Source organism: Phyllostomus discolor, chromosome 5, assembly GCF_004126475.2.
Source record: "Phyllostomus discolor isolate MPI-MPIP mPhyDis1 chromosome 5, mPhyDis1.pri.v3, whole genome shotgun sequence".
NCBI lineage: Eukaryota > Metazoa > Chordata > Mammalia > Chiroptera > Phyllostomidae > Phyllostomus > Phyllostomus discolor.
In genome coordinates, this window is record NC_040907.2 from 56,271,621 (window position 1) to 56,287,017 (window position 15,397).

The 15,397-nt window shown below is 36.8% G+C and overlaps 1 protein-coding gene and 3 non-coding genes across 6 annotated transcripts; all 4 read left to right on the forward strand.

Moving 5' to 3' along the window:
* Nucleotides 1-6,105: 6,105 nt before the first annotated feature.
* RABGGTB (Rab geranylgeranyltransferase subunit beta) lies at nucleotides 6,106-15,326 on the forward strand. Of its 3 annotated transcripts, XM_028512222.2 has the most exons (9): nucleotides 6,109-6,202; nucleotides 7,137-7,244; nucleotides 8,475-8,672; nucleotides 9,241-9,346; nucleotides 10,152-10,204; nucleotides 10,290-10,400; nucleotides 11,514-11,639; nucleotides 14,311-14,460; nucleotides 14,826-15,326. In XM_028512222.2, exons 1-9 carry the CDS (start codon nucleotides 6,200-6,202, stop codon nucleotides 14,964-14,966), a joined length of 996 nt encoding a protein of 331 aa, XP_028368023.1. In that variant the 5' UTR covers nucleotides 6,109-6,199; the 3' UTR covers nucleotides 14,967-15,326. The 3 variants fall into 3 exon arrangements, with proteins under 3 accessions (XP_035882193.1, XP_028368023.1, XP_028368024.1); XM_036026300.1 differs by lacking the exon at nucleotides 11,514-11,639 and having other exon boundaries at nucleotides 6,106-6,202; nucleotides 14,826-15,324; XM_028512223.2 differs by lacking the exon at nucleotides 8,475-8,672 and having other exon boundaries at nucleotides 14,826-15,324.
* LOC114498301 lies at nucleotides 6,974-7,052 on the forward strand. The gene has a single exon (XR_003684736.1). It is a non-coding gene; the product is annotated as a small nucleolar RNA SNORD45 (small nucleolar RNA).
* Nucleotides 7,560-7,641, forward strand: LOC114498300. Its single transcript, XR_003684735.1, has one exon. It is a non-coding gene; the product is annotated as a small nucleolar RNA SNORD45 (small nucleolar RNA).
* LOC114498299 lies at nucleotides 8,809-8,880 on the forward strand. The gene has a single exon (XR_003684734.1). It is a non-coding gene; the product is annotated as a small nucleolar RNA SNORD45 (small nucleolar RNA).
* Nucleotides 15,327-15,397: the final 71 nt, after the last annotated feature.

Here is a 15,397-nt window from a genome sequence, read left to right on the forward strand (position 1 = left end):
AACAATGTTTTCATTGTCATTTAAGTACGTGAAACATTTCATTGAAATCAGTGAATGTGGGGACTAATAAGATGTTAAAATTGGTAAAAGGGAGAATTTGAAGAACAGACATACAGGCAGTTAAAAATGTGTAAAATAATTTGCTAATAGATATAAGACTGGGTAAAACCTATAGGGCAATAAAATCTAAAGTGGTCATCTTTTCCACAGAGCAGAAATAAGTTGTAGTTCATGGTTCATTTGCATTACTCTCAGTCTTCTACAATTTAACTTCTAACATTACAGAGTTGTATAACAGCCTAGCCAATCACAGGTATATTTCCCTTCAGAAAATACCCAGAGCACCCATTAGACAATACCTAGCACTTCACTAAAACATTGTTCAAGCCCTGACTAGTGTGGCCTAGTGGGTTGGGTGTCGCCCCACAAACCAAGACATTGATGGTTTCATTCCTGGTCAGGGAACATGCCTGGGTTGTTGGTCAGGTCACTGTCTCTCTCCCTCTTTTTCTCCCTCTTCCCCCCCTCCTCTAAAAATCAAAAATCTTTTTTATAAAATAAAAGGCTACTCAGTAATTTCTTTTATCCATTTATAAGTCTTTGACAATGTTTCTTGAAAGTCTCTTCCCTATGATCACAATCTGCCAAGATTATTTTTGACTGCAAAAAGGCAGGTTTGACCTATTGACCTAGATACAGCAAGAATGTTAATTGTGTAATCCTTGTATTAACTTTGCAAATCCAGAAACAGGATTAACTTCTGTCTGAAAATTTTCATAAGGATACTTGAATTAGACATTTAAAGCCTCCCAAATTTGCTATCTGAAGGCTAGGGAAGCAAGTCCAATAAACTCTTCACCAGATTTCTCCAGTAGTACCCAACAATTTAGGTGAATTTCTCTCCTCAGCTTCTCCAAAATTTACTAAGGTTCTTGGCTTGCCAAGAAGTTCCTTGTAAAACATACCCTGTAAGTCATGTACCATTTCAGTTTTACTGGAACAGTTTTTTAGGCATTGATCTTATATATAAACTTAGTTTGTTTATTAATACTGGGCTAGTCATTGCTGATTAAATGAGAATTATTCTCAAATATGATTTCTGTTACACAGTTTCTTCCATTATATCCTGGTGAGCAGGAGTACAGATTCCTTTTGAATATTGCTATGAATGTAAGGAGATTCAGTAAATGTGTCTGAATTCTGGAGACTCAGAAACAGACCCCACTTTAAAATTCCAGTTTACAAAGACAGAGTCCACTAAAGTGAAGGTTAGATATAGATTAAGAATTTAAAAGGGCTTCCACACATATCCATAAAAAGAGAACATTACAACTGCATAAACAGTAATCCAAAGAAGTACCCATAATTAAATTTCCCTCATCGGTTAATTCAGTTCTCTGAAATTGTTCTGGATCTTGGAGCAGTGAACTACTTTTAGGAAGCCATTTGCTATCAGACTGTAGTGTCCTAGAAATCCTGACTCAGTCCACTGGTATGGTGTAAAATTTGTCTAAGCTATTGCGGCTTGGAATTCTGTACCCGACAGGCTTTGTTGACAAATCTGAAACACCTGATCCTTTCCGTGAGTCTCTGAGACTGCCCTGAATGCACAAACTTGGGCCTATAGCTTACAGCCCAGCGTTCTATGTAGCGTCAGGTAAAACAGGAACCACCTATAGATGACTGCTTTAGTTTAGCGAGCTGTAACAATACCATAGACTGAATGGTGTTTGAACAACAAACATTTAGTTCTTACTGTTCTAGAGGCTAGGAAGTACAAGATCAAAGTGCCAGCCATCTCCTATGCAGCAGATTGCTAACTCCTTGTATCCTCTCCTGGCGAAATAAGGTGAGTGAGCTCTCTTGCCTTACCCAAATGGACTGTGCTCATCTGCACGTAGAGAACTTTACAGCCACATCCCGCCGCCCCGTCCCCCCGCCCTTTGATCTCTTTGTTCTGTTCCCCTCTCCCTTCTTATAAAAACATCTGCCTCCATTGAGACCTGGAAATGGGTTTTGAGACTTTTGTCCTCCCTCTTCCAGGGAGGTGGGCTTTGTGACATAAATCCTCCGTCTTCTGCGTGGCTGGCATCGGAATAAAACGCTTCACATCAGCACCTGCCTTTCGAGTACTGGCTCCGTAGCACCAGGCAGCTGGACCTACTCTCAGCTACAAAACTACTCTTTTTCTCTTGAAAAATAAACACCCATACAGAGTTGTATATATCTGTCACCATTGCTCTTATAGTTACATGATCATCAAAGAAAGTGACTTCTATTTCACAGAGAAAGCTTGGAGGCAGGTTATTGGGAACTGTTTGTCACACACAAACATTTTAACAGGCCAGCAAAGCTCATAAATATTAACACAACTTTACATGGCTATACATAACGCTTTACAACCTAAAGTGGCAAAAAGAAACATATTTACCTGACCCACCCAAAGCTAAAACTTATTCCAGAGTATATAAAAATGAGAACAAAATATAAAAAAGAAATGTATATAAACTTAATATGCTCAGTAATCAATGATTTAATATTGTATCAAAGAAACAATGTAGTCATGCAATAATTATTCATTAATTCACTCAATATCAATACGTTTTTAAATTTCCTAAAGATCTTAAGAATTATTTTCAATCTGACATAATTCAAAACATAATTACCATTGGAATTTAAGAAGTTAAAATGATTCAATTTAGTGGAGCCCAAATTTACATTTTAAAAAATCAAACTTTACGTACAATTTAGGTTAGCTATTTTGACCAATAAATCAGTATAAAATGTTTAGGAAATTCAGACTAATTAATTTCTTCCCTGAAAAATAAACTGAGTTACACATATGGTACTATACTTGAATTATACTTAAAGGAGAGAAGACACGTATCTTTTTTTCTTTAACCTAAATTTCTAAAACTTTCTGATCTGTCCAAAGATTCACCTTAAATACATGAACTTGAAAAATGTTTCTGAGCTAGCAATTTCTGTAAGAATACTTTTTTCCTTTAATGTCTAACTCATTCAAAGTAATAGAGGTTAATATTTAAAATGTTCTGTTAATTTGGGGACTATTCCATTTATAAGTACTTATTTATCTCTAAAAACTAATCAGATCAGAGTTGCTTAATCTGAGGCATAATCTAATTTACTAATTCATACTGTTCAAAAGTAGTAAAGTATTTTATGGATGTGTAATTTCAGACATATAGACCTAGACACATTGAGAACTTGAACTTTCCCATTCTACAACTTCAGCCACTGGCCAAAAGTAAACTTACAGGTCTAGATCTCAAAGAGCTGTTCTTCCCATTGAGCATTAAATTCTTAACTGATTAGGGCTCTCTCACGCACAGACACATTAAAAAGAAGTAAATAACAACAGGTGGAGTTAATTTTAATATACAGGGTCTAGCACAAATAATGCCCCTTTTTAATTACAACATCTTTTATTATAAAATCATAAGCATGTAATTCTGTACATAACAATATCACACTCAAGCACACCATATGACATTTTAGGTGAAATGTTCAAATTAAAACGTAAATTATCACATCCATATTATTACCCTACCAACCAAGCAGGCCTTACTTCTGCCAGACCCTGTATTTTATTTAACTCAGTATATCCAAAGTATCATTTAAACAATCAATACTTTAAAAATAGTTAATGAGGTATTTTTCTTTATTTTTACTACTAAGTCTTTGAAATAGGGAGTGTATTTTATACTTAAAACTTGTCTCAGTTTAGATTGGCCTTATTTCAACTACCCTATGCAGTTACATTAGTCAGCACAGGTCTAGAGGCACACATGAAACTTGTTTTTTCATCAATATTGGTTTTATTTTTTGTAGCTACTTTTCTTTGGAAGGGGGGACATTTTTATTTTTTGGAAGAGCAAAACATACCAAATTTTAAAATTACCAGAATATTCAGGAAAGGTAAGCCTTCCTTAACTCCTGTCCCCAGTCATTTCTCCTTCTTCAGACAAATGCTCTTAATAATTCTGTGAATGTGCAAGTATTTCCATACATATTTTCCTTTGTTTCCCACACAAAAAGTAGCATACTATACATGCTTGGCACTTTCTGGCTTTGTTTTTACTTAATATATTTTGGAGATCTTCCCAAAGCAATACATGCAGAGCTTCCTCATTCTTTTAATGGCTTCACAATGCATATACCATAGTTTATTTAACCCTTAATGGTTAATTAAAACATTTGTAATCTTTTGGTATTGCAAAGACTGTAGCAATGAATATTGTTGCACATGAATCATTTCATATTGAAGGGAGAATATTTGTAGCATAAATACTTAGAAATAGAATCGTTGAAGGCATTTAGAAGAATTGGTAGAACATATGCTCCCCATGTAATCGTGTTCAGGAATCTTATTTTCTTTAATCTGCCTTTTTATTTTGATTTTTTTCCCTTTGACTTCAACTGGCCTAACCTAGTACCCTAATTCACCCACCTCCCTCTCCCCTGCTTAATCATTAAGCCCTCAGGACAGTGAAGTTTGTGTCTGCATCCCACAGTGTTAGGAACAAAGCCTCAGGTCTGTTGACTACAGAGAAGAGTTTAGGTCAAGCTAGAGATACCATCTAGTCCTCAGTTGTGTTTCAGCTCCAGAAGGATCCAAACCAACTGCATGTTTGCAACACCAGGCTGAAGTCAGGACTGGGTGCAGTGATCAACTACCCCCTAGCACTGACCAATCCGCAGACACCAGGACACTGACAATGATCCTAACTCCCTGAGTCACCATGATTAAATGATTTTTCCCCTATATAACCCATCCCCTAGAAGCTGGGACGGGGAGTCATTGGGTAGCTGGGTGTTTGAGTATGAGCTACTTGTGACTCTGGGCATGGCCCCACCTCCTTAATACATTCTTACTTTCTTTGCTGCAAACTCCTCTTGGTGCGTTATTGGGCTTTCACAAATGCAGGCAAATGGACCCCTTCAGTCCAGTAACACCTATACATATTTCCATTTTGCTCACCATTGTTCCCCAGAACCTACATAAATATTTTGCATCCAATACATATTTGCTGAATAAATTTATAAAATAGGAAGTGAGGCTTATTTTTTTTTTTTCTTCAGCAAATACTGACTCAATCTTAATCTTACTTTTCAAATCTGATGCTTGTATTAGTCTTATTTTGACCATTGCTTTTCCTGGGAGATCTGATTACCCCATCTCTCCCTTGGTTTCTCTCACTCCTCCACGCCCCTCCCCCATCTGATTTAGAGGTTAAAAATGGGGAAATCACATTAACATTAATAAGGCAGACTTTGTAAAATAAAAGTATTAGGGTTAGAGACGGTTATCACTGAATGAGAAAAGGCTCAACTCACCAGAAATGGTTAATTCTAAACTTACACAATTTTAATAATGGAGCCTCAAACTATAAATGGAAATATCAACAAAATTACAGGCAGAAACAATAAAATCTATCATCGTAGATTCAATACTCTCAATTATTGATAGCCCACACATATCCCACTCAGGAACCCTATAACAAATTGTTACTGAATACATTTTAAGGGGACGCGGTGCCAATTTTTTCTAATTGGTGTTCAAAAACGCTTAGTATGAAAGACCTAAGAAAGCACAAATGAGAACAGCTGTAACACCCAGCAAATCTGAATTCTGTGTAAAGTTCTTAAAAGGAACAGGGTTATTTGTTTAATAAAGTTATTTCCAAAACTTCAGCTATTAGCACTTCCTGAAGAAGTAGGGGGCGGGGGAAAGGGAGGGAGCTGACAGAGAATATACAGGGCAAATCGAAGGGGAATGTGAACATTCCCTTAAGTCCCTCACAAAACATTCATTGAACACTTACTACGTGCAAAAATTCTAATTACCGGCGACCTCAGATATCACTACAAAGAGCACTAAGAACAAGTAATTTCTTAAAAGTAATCGATTTAAGAAATTTAGTAGTATTTACATACTACTTAAAGCTGTTTTGGGCCAGTCGACATGATTACGAGACTAGAAAACCAGGCTCAGTGACTTTGGGTACAGGCAGCGAAGACAACTAAAAGCAGTCGTTGGGGTCCTAAGGCGGCGATGGTACAGGCGGGAGTTTGGTCAACTAAGTGGGGCCTCGGAGACCTGACGGGCGGTTCTGCGCAGGCGTTTGCCACCGAAATACACCCAGGAACTGTCTAAGTTCCCTTTTCGCTTTCAGACATGGTGAGTGTGGCTGTGTTATACGCTGCTGTCCAGATAGTTTGGGCAGGACGCTGGGTAGGGTAATATTGATCAGCTCAGTGATTGTAGCGTGGTTCACCAAGTATTTGAGAATGGTTAGGTAAAGGCACGGGCCTTGGAAGGTTTCTTAAAGGCTCAAAGGGGCTGAAGTATTACTCAGCGTTTTCTGCGTACCTCACGGGCTCGGTTGCCGCTTTTAATTTTATCCAGGGTTCTTCCTGTTTGGCGGACCTTAGGATTCAAAGGCCCAATTTCTAAATCCTTCAAAACCAGGCCAGTAGGCGGTACTTTTTACCTTCCATATACATGCGTATATTTTTTTATGGGCTCAATCTTTAGCATTGTGACTGGCATAGTAGCAAATTTTAAATGGGATCTAAAGCAGATTTACTACTTAATTCGTTTTGGTGATCGTCATGACGTACTTAGAATGAGTACATTGTAGTCTCAGTTACGAAGTAAAGATAAATGTGGAGAAATAGAGCAGCATGCTAGTCACGTGGGGGCTGGTTGCCAAATGCTAGTCACTGGCCCCAAATGCAGAAACTGAAGCTGGAGAGGGACCTGTTTAATCAAAGGAATTAACTTGGGGTTTGAAGAAAATGATTTGGAACTCGAGTGAATTTTACTTTAGTAATTCCGCTTGCTTTTTGCCACATGCAAACCATAAGTTGTCTTGAAATGCTAAGTTTTGATATCTTGTGTTAATTTTACTGTAAAGGAATGGCAACCAAGACGTAAAGGTATTTTTTGGGTCTATGATGAGCTGGCATGTATTCTGAATCTAAAGTTGATTACGACTACTTTAGCTCTAGAATTACTCTGAGACCTGAGAAATACCTGAATTATTATGAGGGCTCTGGGGTCAAACATTAAAAGATAACCATTTATGAAATCACCACTTTTATTTTGAAAGGGCACACCACAGAAGGATGTTGTTATCAAGTCAGATGCACCTGACACCCTATTATTGGAGAAGCATGCAGATTATATTGCATCCTATGGCTCAAAGAAAGATGATTATGTATGTATGATTTTTATGTTGAAAGTTTATTTCAGAGAAGTCAGATTCTCCAAAAGCAGTCAGTAGGTAGGTCATTATGGCCCATGTTTCTTAAAAGTGGTATTCAACTCCTGCATTCCAAGGACTGAAGGTAATTTCCTTGAAGTGCAGTGAGGACTACCATTAGATAGTCAAGGTTGAATATACATCAGAATTACAGTTTTTATCATACTTACTTAGAGGAGGTGACAAACTAGATTTATGTCTTGCCCAGATTACAAGAGGTTTGAGAAACTGAATAGATTTCTACTTTGGTAGTTGAGGTGATACTTTCAAGGTCAATGATGTGTTGGCATGTATTACCTGAATTTATGGCTGATGTGTAATAACACTAGCTCTAGAATTACGCTGAGACCTTGAAAAATTCACCTTGAGTTTTAAATGATGTAGAGCAGTTTTCCTCCGGGGCAATTGAAAAGTAGGAAACAACTTAGCTGAAAGTAAATATTTTTTCCCTGTAGTGTCCAAGCAACTGTTATTTATCATCTTGCGAAACATCTAGTATTGATAAATTCTTAAGTGATTGGTTCGCATAACAAATTATGGGAGGATTAGGACCATTTTTTTCTCTCCCTCTCACTGCATGACTAAGGAATTAGGGCTTGACTTATTCCTGCCTTTTTCTACTGTTCACCTGCTACTTTCTTTAAACCCTGACTTGAGGATCAGAGCAAACCACTAACCCCACCCATGTGGTTCAAAACATCTTAAAATGTAGCATCGATGACTAGCAAAAATTTGTTTCTGGAATAATCTTAATAGCAGATTTTATTTCTTGATTAGCCATTGTTTCAGTTTTATCCTAACTTAGCCTGTGACTTTTGGTTTTCACGTATTTATCTCACAGGTAATGCATATTGTTTGCACAGAGTCCATATATTAAAAAAGTGAATATCTGATAAATCCAATGTAGATACTGTGAAAGAAATGTTTTCCCTGAACTTGTGTATTTTTTCTGACTTAGACTTCTGCTTGGCCCCTGGGAAAGATTAAAGTGCTATTTATGTAGTCACAAGTGAGTTATATACTTATCAGATAGTGGGCTTTCTGCTCTCCCTGCCGCCCCCCACCCCCCAAATTTGAGGGCTACAAATTTAAACTCATAACTGTTGACAGGATTAAATGTTTTTGTATTGTGTTTCTAACCCAGCATCAGTTCAAACTGACACACTAAAGTAATTTGTATTTTAGGAATACTGTATGTCTGAGTATTTGAGAATGAGTGGCATCTACTGGGGTCTGACTGTAATGGATCTCATGGGACAATTACATCGCATGAATAGAGAAGAAATTCTGACATTCATTAAGTCATGCCAACATGAGTGTGGTGGAATAAGTGCTAGTATTGGACATGATCCTCACCTTTTGTACACTCTGAGTGCTGTCCAGGTAAATACTAATTAAATTTAGCAGTCATGGTAGTGTATGCTCTTACCTGAGAGTGAGGAAATTGAAACAAGGAAGGTGACAAAATGAACATGTGAAAAAGTTAGCCTAAGTTTTGCAGATGAAGTCTATTCTACAAGGTCAATGATGTCATGGCATGTATTAGCTGAATTCAAAGTTGATGTCAGTTCTAAAATTACACTGAGACCTTGAATGGTAAAATGTTTAGTATATGTAGATATTTGAGAATAACTAGGTGGGGTTAAAAATGTTTTAATTTTGATATAGAAGATCCACAGATAAGGGTTTAAAGTCTACAGAAGTTAGGCTATTTAAGTCTTAAAATTTTAAGTTGCAGTTTATATGTAGAAAAATGCTTTTAAAAGTTTGGGTTTGTTGATTCTATAATTTTGTTGCATAGAAGATTACATTGTTGAGAAAAGTTTGCAATATGTGTAGACAAAAGGACATGCTTGATGACATAAAAGGTAGTTGAGGAAGAACATTAGATCAGACTCACTAGCGTTGAAGATGTATTGACTTAATGTTTTTGTTTTGTTTCTGGTTATAGATTCTTACTCTCTATGATAGTATTAATGTTATTGACATAAATAAAGTTGTGGAATATGTTCAGAGTCTACAGAAAGAAGATGGTTCTTTTGCTGGAGATATATGGGGTAATGTCAGTTTAATTCATGCTACCCAAAATACCAATATGAAATGTTGTAGTGATAAGCTTTGCTACATATTTATAAGTACAATTTATTGGAAGCTTTGCTAATTATAAAAGATTTAAGCTTTTCATCTTTTCAGGTCCCACTAAGCAGCTGGTCTAACTGCAGTTAATAGTCTGCTGGGAGTTCCAGCATGCACTGTGCTAGTTGTATCAGCATACAGGAGCACTGGAACAGAGGGGGCCAGTCTAAAAGATAAGGTAGGTGAATTTTTTTCCCCCAATATTTGGTGGCTTTGTAAAGTTTTTTTTTTTTTTTTAACTGCTTACTGGCAAGGGAAAACTATTCAAAAACTTTACAAACTTACTGAATATTTGAGTGGAGGGGAGGGAATAGCATTTTACTTGATAATTGTATTTAGATAATCTCTACTTTAGGGCTGAATACAGTGCAGGCCGGAGAGACCAGCTGCTTCATGGGATATGAAAACCTACTTTTATATACTAGGGTAAGTTTATTATTAATAGAAATTGACTAGTCCATTTGGCTCTGTAAATTACCTTCCCTTTCTGGGTGCTATATAAGCAACTGAAGATAATTTGCTGTATTTTTGAGAAAGCATTTTTCTTGTTCTTAGTTTCCTTAGAAGTAAAATGATTTCACTTGAGATTTAGCTTACCTTCTGGTGACCTAAAAGTAAATTTTAAGCTTGAATTTAACTGTGGTAGTTGTACAGAGTAACTTGTAGGTATTCTGATCAGAAGCCTCTAGTAACACTTAAGTTTTGGTTTGATCTTTTCAATTTTAGGAGAAATTGATACAAGATTTTCTTTCTGTGCAGTGGCAACTTTGGCTCTATTGGTAAGTTATGACAACATATTGGAATTAATTAATGTCTGTGGTTACTCTGGAATTTAATAGGGATTTTTTTTTTTTCTGTTTATAGGGGAAGCTGGATGCTATTAATGTGGAAAAGGCGATTGAATTTGTTTTATCATGTATGAACTTTGATGGTGGATTTGGTTGTAGGCCAGGTTCTGAGTCCCATGCTGGACAGGTAATTCACTAATACAGATTAAAATACATTAATAGCCCCTGGCTGGTGTGGCTCAGTGGATTGAGCACCAGCTTGTGAACCAAAGGGTCACCAGTTCGATTCCCAGTCGGGGCATATGCCTGGGTTGCAGGCCAGGTCCCCAGCAGGGGGCATGTGAGAAGCAACCACACATTGATGTTTCTTTCTCTCTCTTTCTCCTTTTCTTTCCCTTTGTCTAAAAATAAATAAAATCTTTAAAAAAAAGTTAATAGCAATTTTAGTTTCTGATAAATATTAATGCAGTTAATTTGACTGAATATAATATAATGTGGGGTGTTACATAATAATAGTTGCTAATTGCTGATTAAGGAAGGCATTTTGGGGTTCCCCGCCCCCCCCCCCCCACAATAGTTTGTATACATTCCCCTGTTGGTGAAACTCTGTCCCAGTCAAACATAAGTAGGTTTGTAATCACCGAAAATACATTTTGATTTTCCTTAGTTTCTAACTAAGCAATTGGAAGCGTTTGTCCCTATCTACTTTGAATGATGAAACTATTTGCTTGTGTCAAAGAACATTATATACATGTAAATAGTTGTGACATAAAATACGATTTTAGCCATGGAGAAATTTTGACAATATTTCTTTTTTTTTTTTTTTTTTTTTTAATCAGTTGCTCTCTTAGGGGTTTTTTTGGGGTTTTTTGTTTGTTTGTTTGTTTGTTTTGTTGTTGTTTTTAAAGATTTTTATTTATTTATTTTTAGAGAGGGAAGGGAGGGAGAGAGAGAGAAACATCAATGTGCAGTTGCTGGGGGTCATGGCCTGCAACCCAGGCATGTACCCTGACTGGGAATTGAACCTGCGACACTTTGGTTCACAGCCTGTGCTCAATCCACTGAGCTATGCCAGCCAGAGCGAGAAAGTTTGACAATATTTCATTGCAAAATTGGATCCTGGTAATAGTATGCTTAGATTTTTTTTTCCCCTCTCAAATAATATTGTGACATTTCCAAGTTTACAGTTCTGACTGTTCAAGTATTACTAAGGTTTTACGTAAATTGGAGTTTTAATTGGGTAATTTTTACCACTTTCTGAAAATTATTATACACATGCACTTTATGTCTGTAATTTTAGATCTATTGTTGCACAGGATTTCTGGCTATTACTAATCAGTTGCATCAAGTAAATTCCGATTTGCTCGGTTGGTGGCTTTGTGAACGACAATTACCTTCAGGCGGACTGAATGGAAGGCCAGAGAAGGTATTGTTTCATGAGATAAACTGTTCTAATAGCTTTGTAATCTTTAGTGAGGACGACTTTTGTCTTAGCTCTTACAATATTGCTCTTATAAGTTAATAATTTTTATCTTCTGTTACAATTTTTCTGTTCTACGTCTGAAAAAAAGGCCCTTGTGAAAGTAAAACAGCTGGGGTTGGAATGCTTCATAAACCTGGTGACCATTTACAAGACAACACGGTGTTTACCAGAGGGAAGGGAGCTTGGGAGGGTAATAAAAGGGGTTCAGATACACAGTGATGGAAGATGGTTTGCTTCTGGGTGGTGGACACACAGTGTGGTATACAGATGATGTATCATAAATATGTACACTTGAAACCTATATAACCTCATTAACCGAGGTTACACCAGTAAATTTAATTGAAAGAAAGAATCCAGGTGGAGAGCTAAACCTTGTGAAAAAAAAAGACTCCTGAAGGAAAGATGTGCATGGTGCTTTCTGGTGTTCTTTACAAATTCATCTTTTGATCTTTCCTATACTGAGGTAGACTTGCATTTGTGTTCACACATAATCTGAATTCTTAAATGGTCTTTCTCCCCTCTTTATTTCTGGATGAATATCAAGTTATGCATTGAAGGGTTTATGTCTGGGAGCCAGACTATGGTTAAGTGAACATATTCATCTAGTATAGCAATCTCTGTTTTGGCCCTGGCTGGGGTAGCTCAGTGGATTGAACATAGGCCTGCGAACCAAAGGGTCCCCAATTCGATTCCCAGTCAGGGCATGTGCCTGGGTTGCAGGCCAGTTCCAGCAGGGGTGGGTGAGAAACACTGATGTTTCTCTCTCCTTACCATCCCCTCTAAAAATAAATAAAATATGAAAGAAAAGAAAGAAAGGAAGGAAGGGAAGGAAAAGAAAAGAAAAAAAAGAAAAGAATCTCCATGTTGACTTAATGGGTGTGAAGGGACAATTGATTTGTCAAATCAAAGAGATTAAAACAAAATGTTGCTCTGGCCTGTGGCTTAGTCGGTTAGACCAGCGTCCCATGAACCAAAGGGTTGCAGGTTTGAGCTCCTATCAGGGCATGTATGGAAGACAAACAGTGATGTTTCTCTCTTTCCCTCCTTTTCTCTCTAAAACTAGTCAACATCCTTGGGCGAGGATTTAAAATACTGTCAAACCTTTTCATTCAAAAAAAAAATTTTTTTTAAGAAGAAGAAACTAATTTTTGACACTTGGATTTGGAAGAAGGGAAGATTTTTTCTTCAGTGTTTTTAGCTCTCACACATTATCCTCTAAACAGTTTTGTTTAGTTTTCACACATTAAATGGGGTCTATAAAGGCCAGAGAGTAAATATTTTCAGCATTGTAGGACATATAGTCTTATTGAAGCTGAACTACCCTGAAGAGCAAATGCTGCCCTAGATCAGTGGTTTTCAATTGGTGTGCCACAGGAATTTTTAAAACATGCAATACTTGACTAATTATAGGGACTGATCTCTTTTCTTTTGGGTTGTCAAATTAAAAAATGACAACAGCCAACACAACAATAGCTGTCTTACTATGATTGTTATATGAGCAAAAAATTTATTTTTTGGTGTGCCATAGACTTTTAGTGATTTTTTTTTTATGCCATGGAATGAAAAGGTTGAAAATGCCTGCCATAGACAATAAGAAATATATAGGCATAGTTATTTTGCAGTAGAACTATGGATACATTTGTATTGAATAGGATTTTTCCTGTCAGAAAACTTTCTTAAAACTACACGTGTAAAAAGTGTTCTTTGGTTGTCTAGGTTTAACTCGAGCTATAGCTTGGTGAGCCTTGACCTAAAAAATAGGGCCTGGTGGTTCTTTCCTCATTTTTGTTTACTTTTACTTCCTTAATATTTCCAAATAAGTTGGGGAAGGGCGCATAGGGAAGTAACAAGGTGGTTTCTACTTAAGATCCTATTGAAAACCTGAGCAACTTCTTTTTTAAAGATTTTAATTTTGAGAGAGGGGAAGGGAGGGGGAGAAAGACAGCCTCTTAAATGACCCCAACCAGGGACCTGGCCTGCAACCTGGGTTCATGCCTTGACCAGGAATTGATCTGGGTACCTTTCACTTTGTAGAACAATGCCCAGCCCTCTGAGCTCCGCTGGTCAGGGCTGGGCAACTTCCAAACAGTCAGAAAATGGCTTGGGGCAGGAATTGACACGAATCGGCATTTACAGTGTAGGGCAACTTTTAATATGCTTACGAATAACCCAAGGGTCTTGTTGAAGTGAAGATTCTTGACTCAATCTCAGGTAGGATCTTACATTTCTTAAACAGCCATGTTTTGAGAGCCAAGCTGGTTTTTAAGCAGGTGTGTTAGTACTTGTTGACTGTGCTAACTGGGTAAATGCATCATACATCACCAGAGATTTCATGAGCCTTACCACCAGCTTCTTGGATAAGGGACTGAATTAGGCATTCATTCATTGCAGATGAAATAAAGGTAGATGGAAGTAATGAAGTACTGAAACAGCAAGCTTTCTGTGGATTGGAGAGTTTGGTCTTTTCTTTCCCTATCTTTAATTCTGAGCAGTTGTCTTTATGAATTTCAGGATTTCCAACACTGCATGTCAGTCTATCCCTGTATTTCTCCCCACTTCTACCCATGTGTGGTCTAGAGAATAAAATTGGCAACTTTGTGGACTTTTCTCCTAGTTACCAGATGTGTGCTATTCATGGTGGGTGTTGGCTTCCCTAAAGATAATTGGAAGGCTTCATTGGATTGATAGAGAGAAACTGCGTAGCTTCATCTTAGCATGTCAAGATGAAGAAACTGGAGGATTTGCAGACAGGCCAGGAGATATGGCAAGTATATTTCTGACATGTTCATGTAACAGTTACACTTCAGTGTTTTACATTGTATGTTTCTAAGCTATTCCAGACTTAGAAATGGATGGTATTTCCAAGTGTTGCTTTGAAAACAAGATGCTGTTTTGGGTAATTTTTGAGACTGCACAAAGAATAAAAACAAGTTTTCAGAAATTTCTTACCACATTGCCAAAACACTGTATGGTTAACATCACAATTTGAAACCATTTTTATTAAGAAAACTTGAAGCATACGCTCAAGTAAAGGAAGTAAAGTGAGCTCCAGTATAGGTAACTGTCATTCAGAAGCAGAGTTTTAGACATTTTCATTTTGTAACACTAAGTTTTCATTTTTTAAAATAGGTAGATCCTTTTCATACTTTATTTGGAATTGCTGGATTGTCACTTTTGGGAGAAGAACAAATTAAACCTGTCAGTCCTGTTTTTTGCATGCCTGAAGAAGTACTTCGGAGAGTGAATGTTCAACCTGAACTAGTGAGCTAGATTTATTGATGTAAAATTATTTGGCATAATTTTGTCATCCTAACATTTCTGTATTTGAAATGCTTATCAAACTTAAAATGACTTCTGTGTTAATATTTTATATATAATTGTGTTAATTTTAATAAATTGTGTAATTATACATATTGTAAAATAAAGGTCTATCTTGTTTATGCTTCAATGTATTTAAATTTTCCTAATGGTAATCTGTATTTTAAGAACTTGTTTGTGCTCCCTTCATATGTTACATAGTAATTTGTGTAAATTGATCTGTGTCAATGAGATTGTTAACTGATAAAAATTGATAAGCCCCACATATGAATTAAAAGATGCACTAAAATAAATGGCTTTTTAAGTCTGGGAGTTACTTGGAAGACTTAGTGACCCTGAGGTGGCCACAGTAATTTAGGTAAATGACAGTTCACCATCGTAGA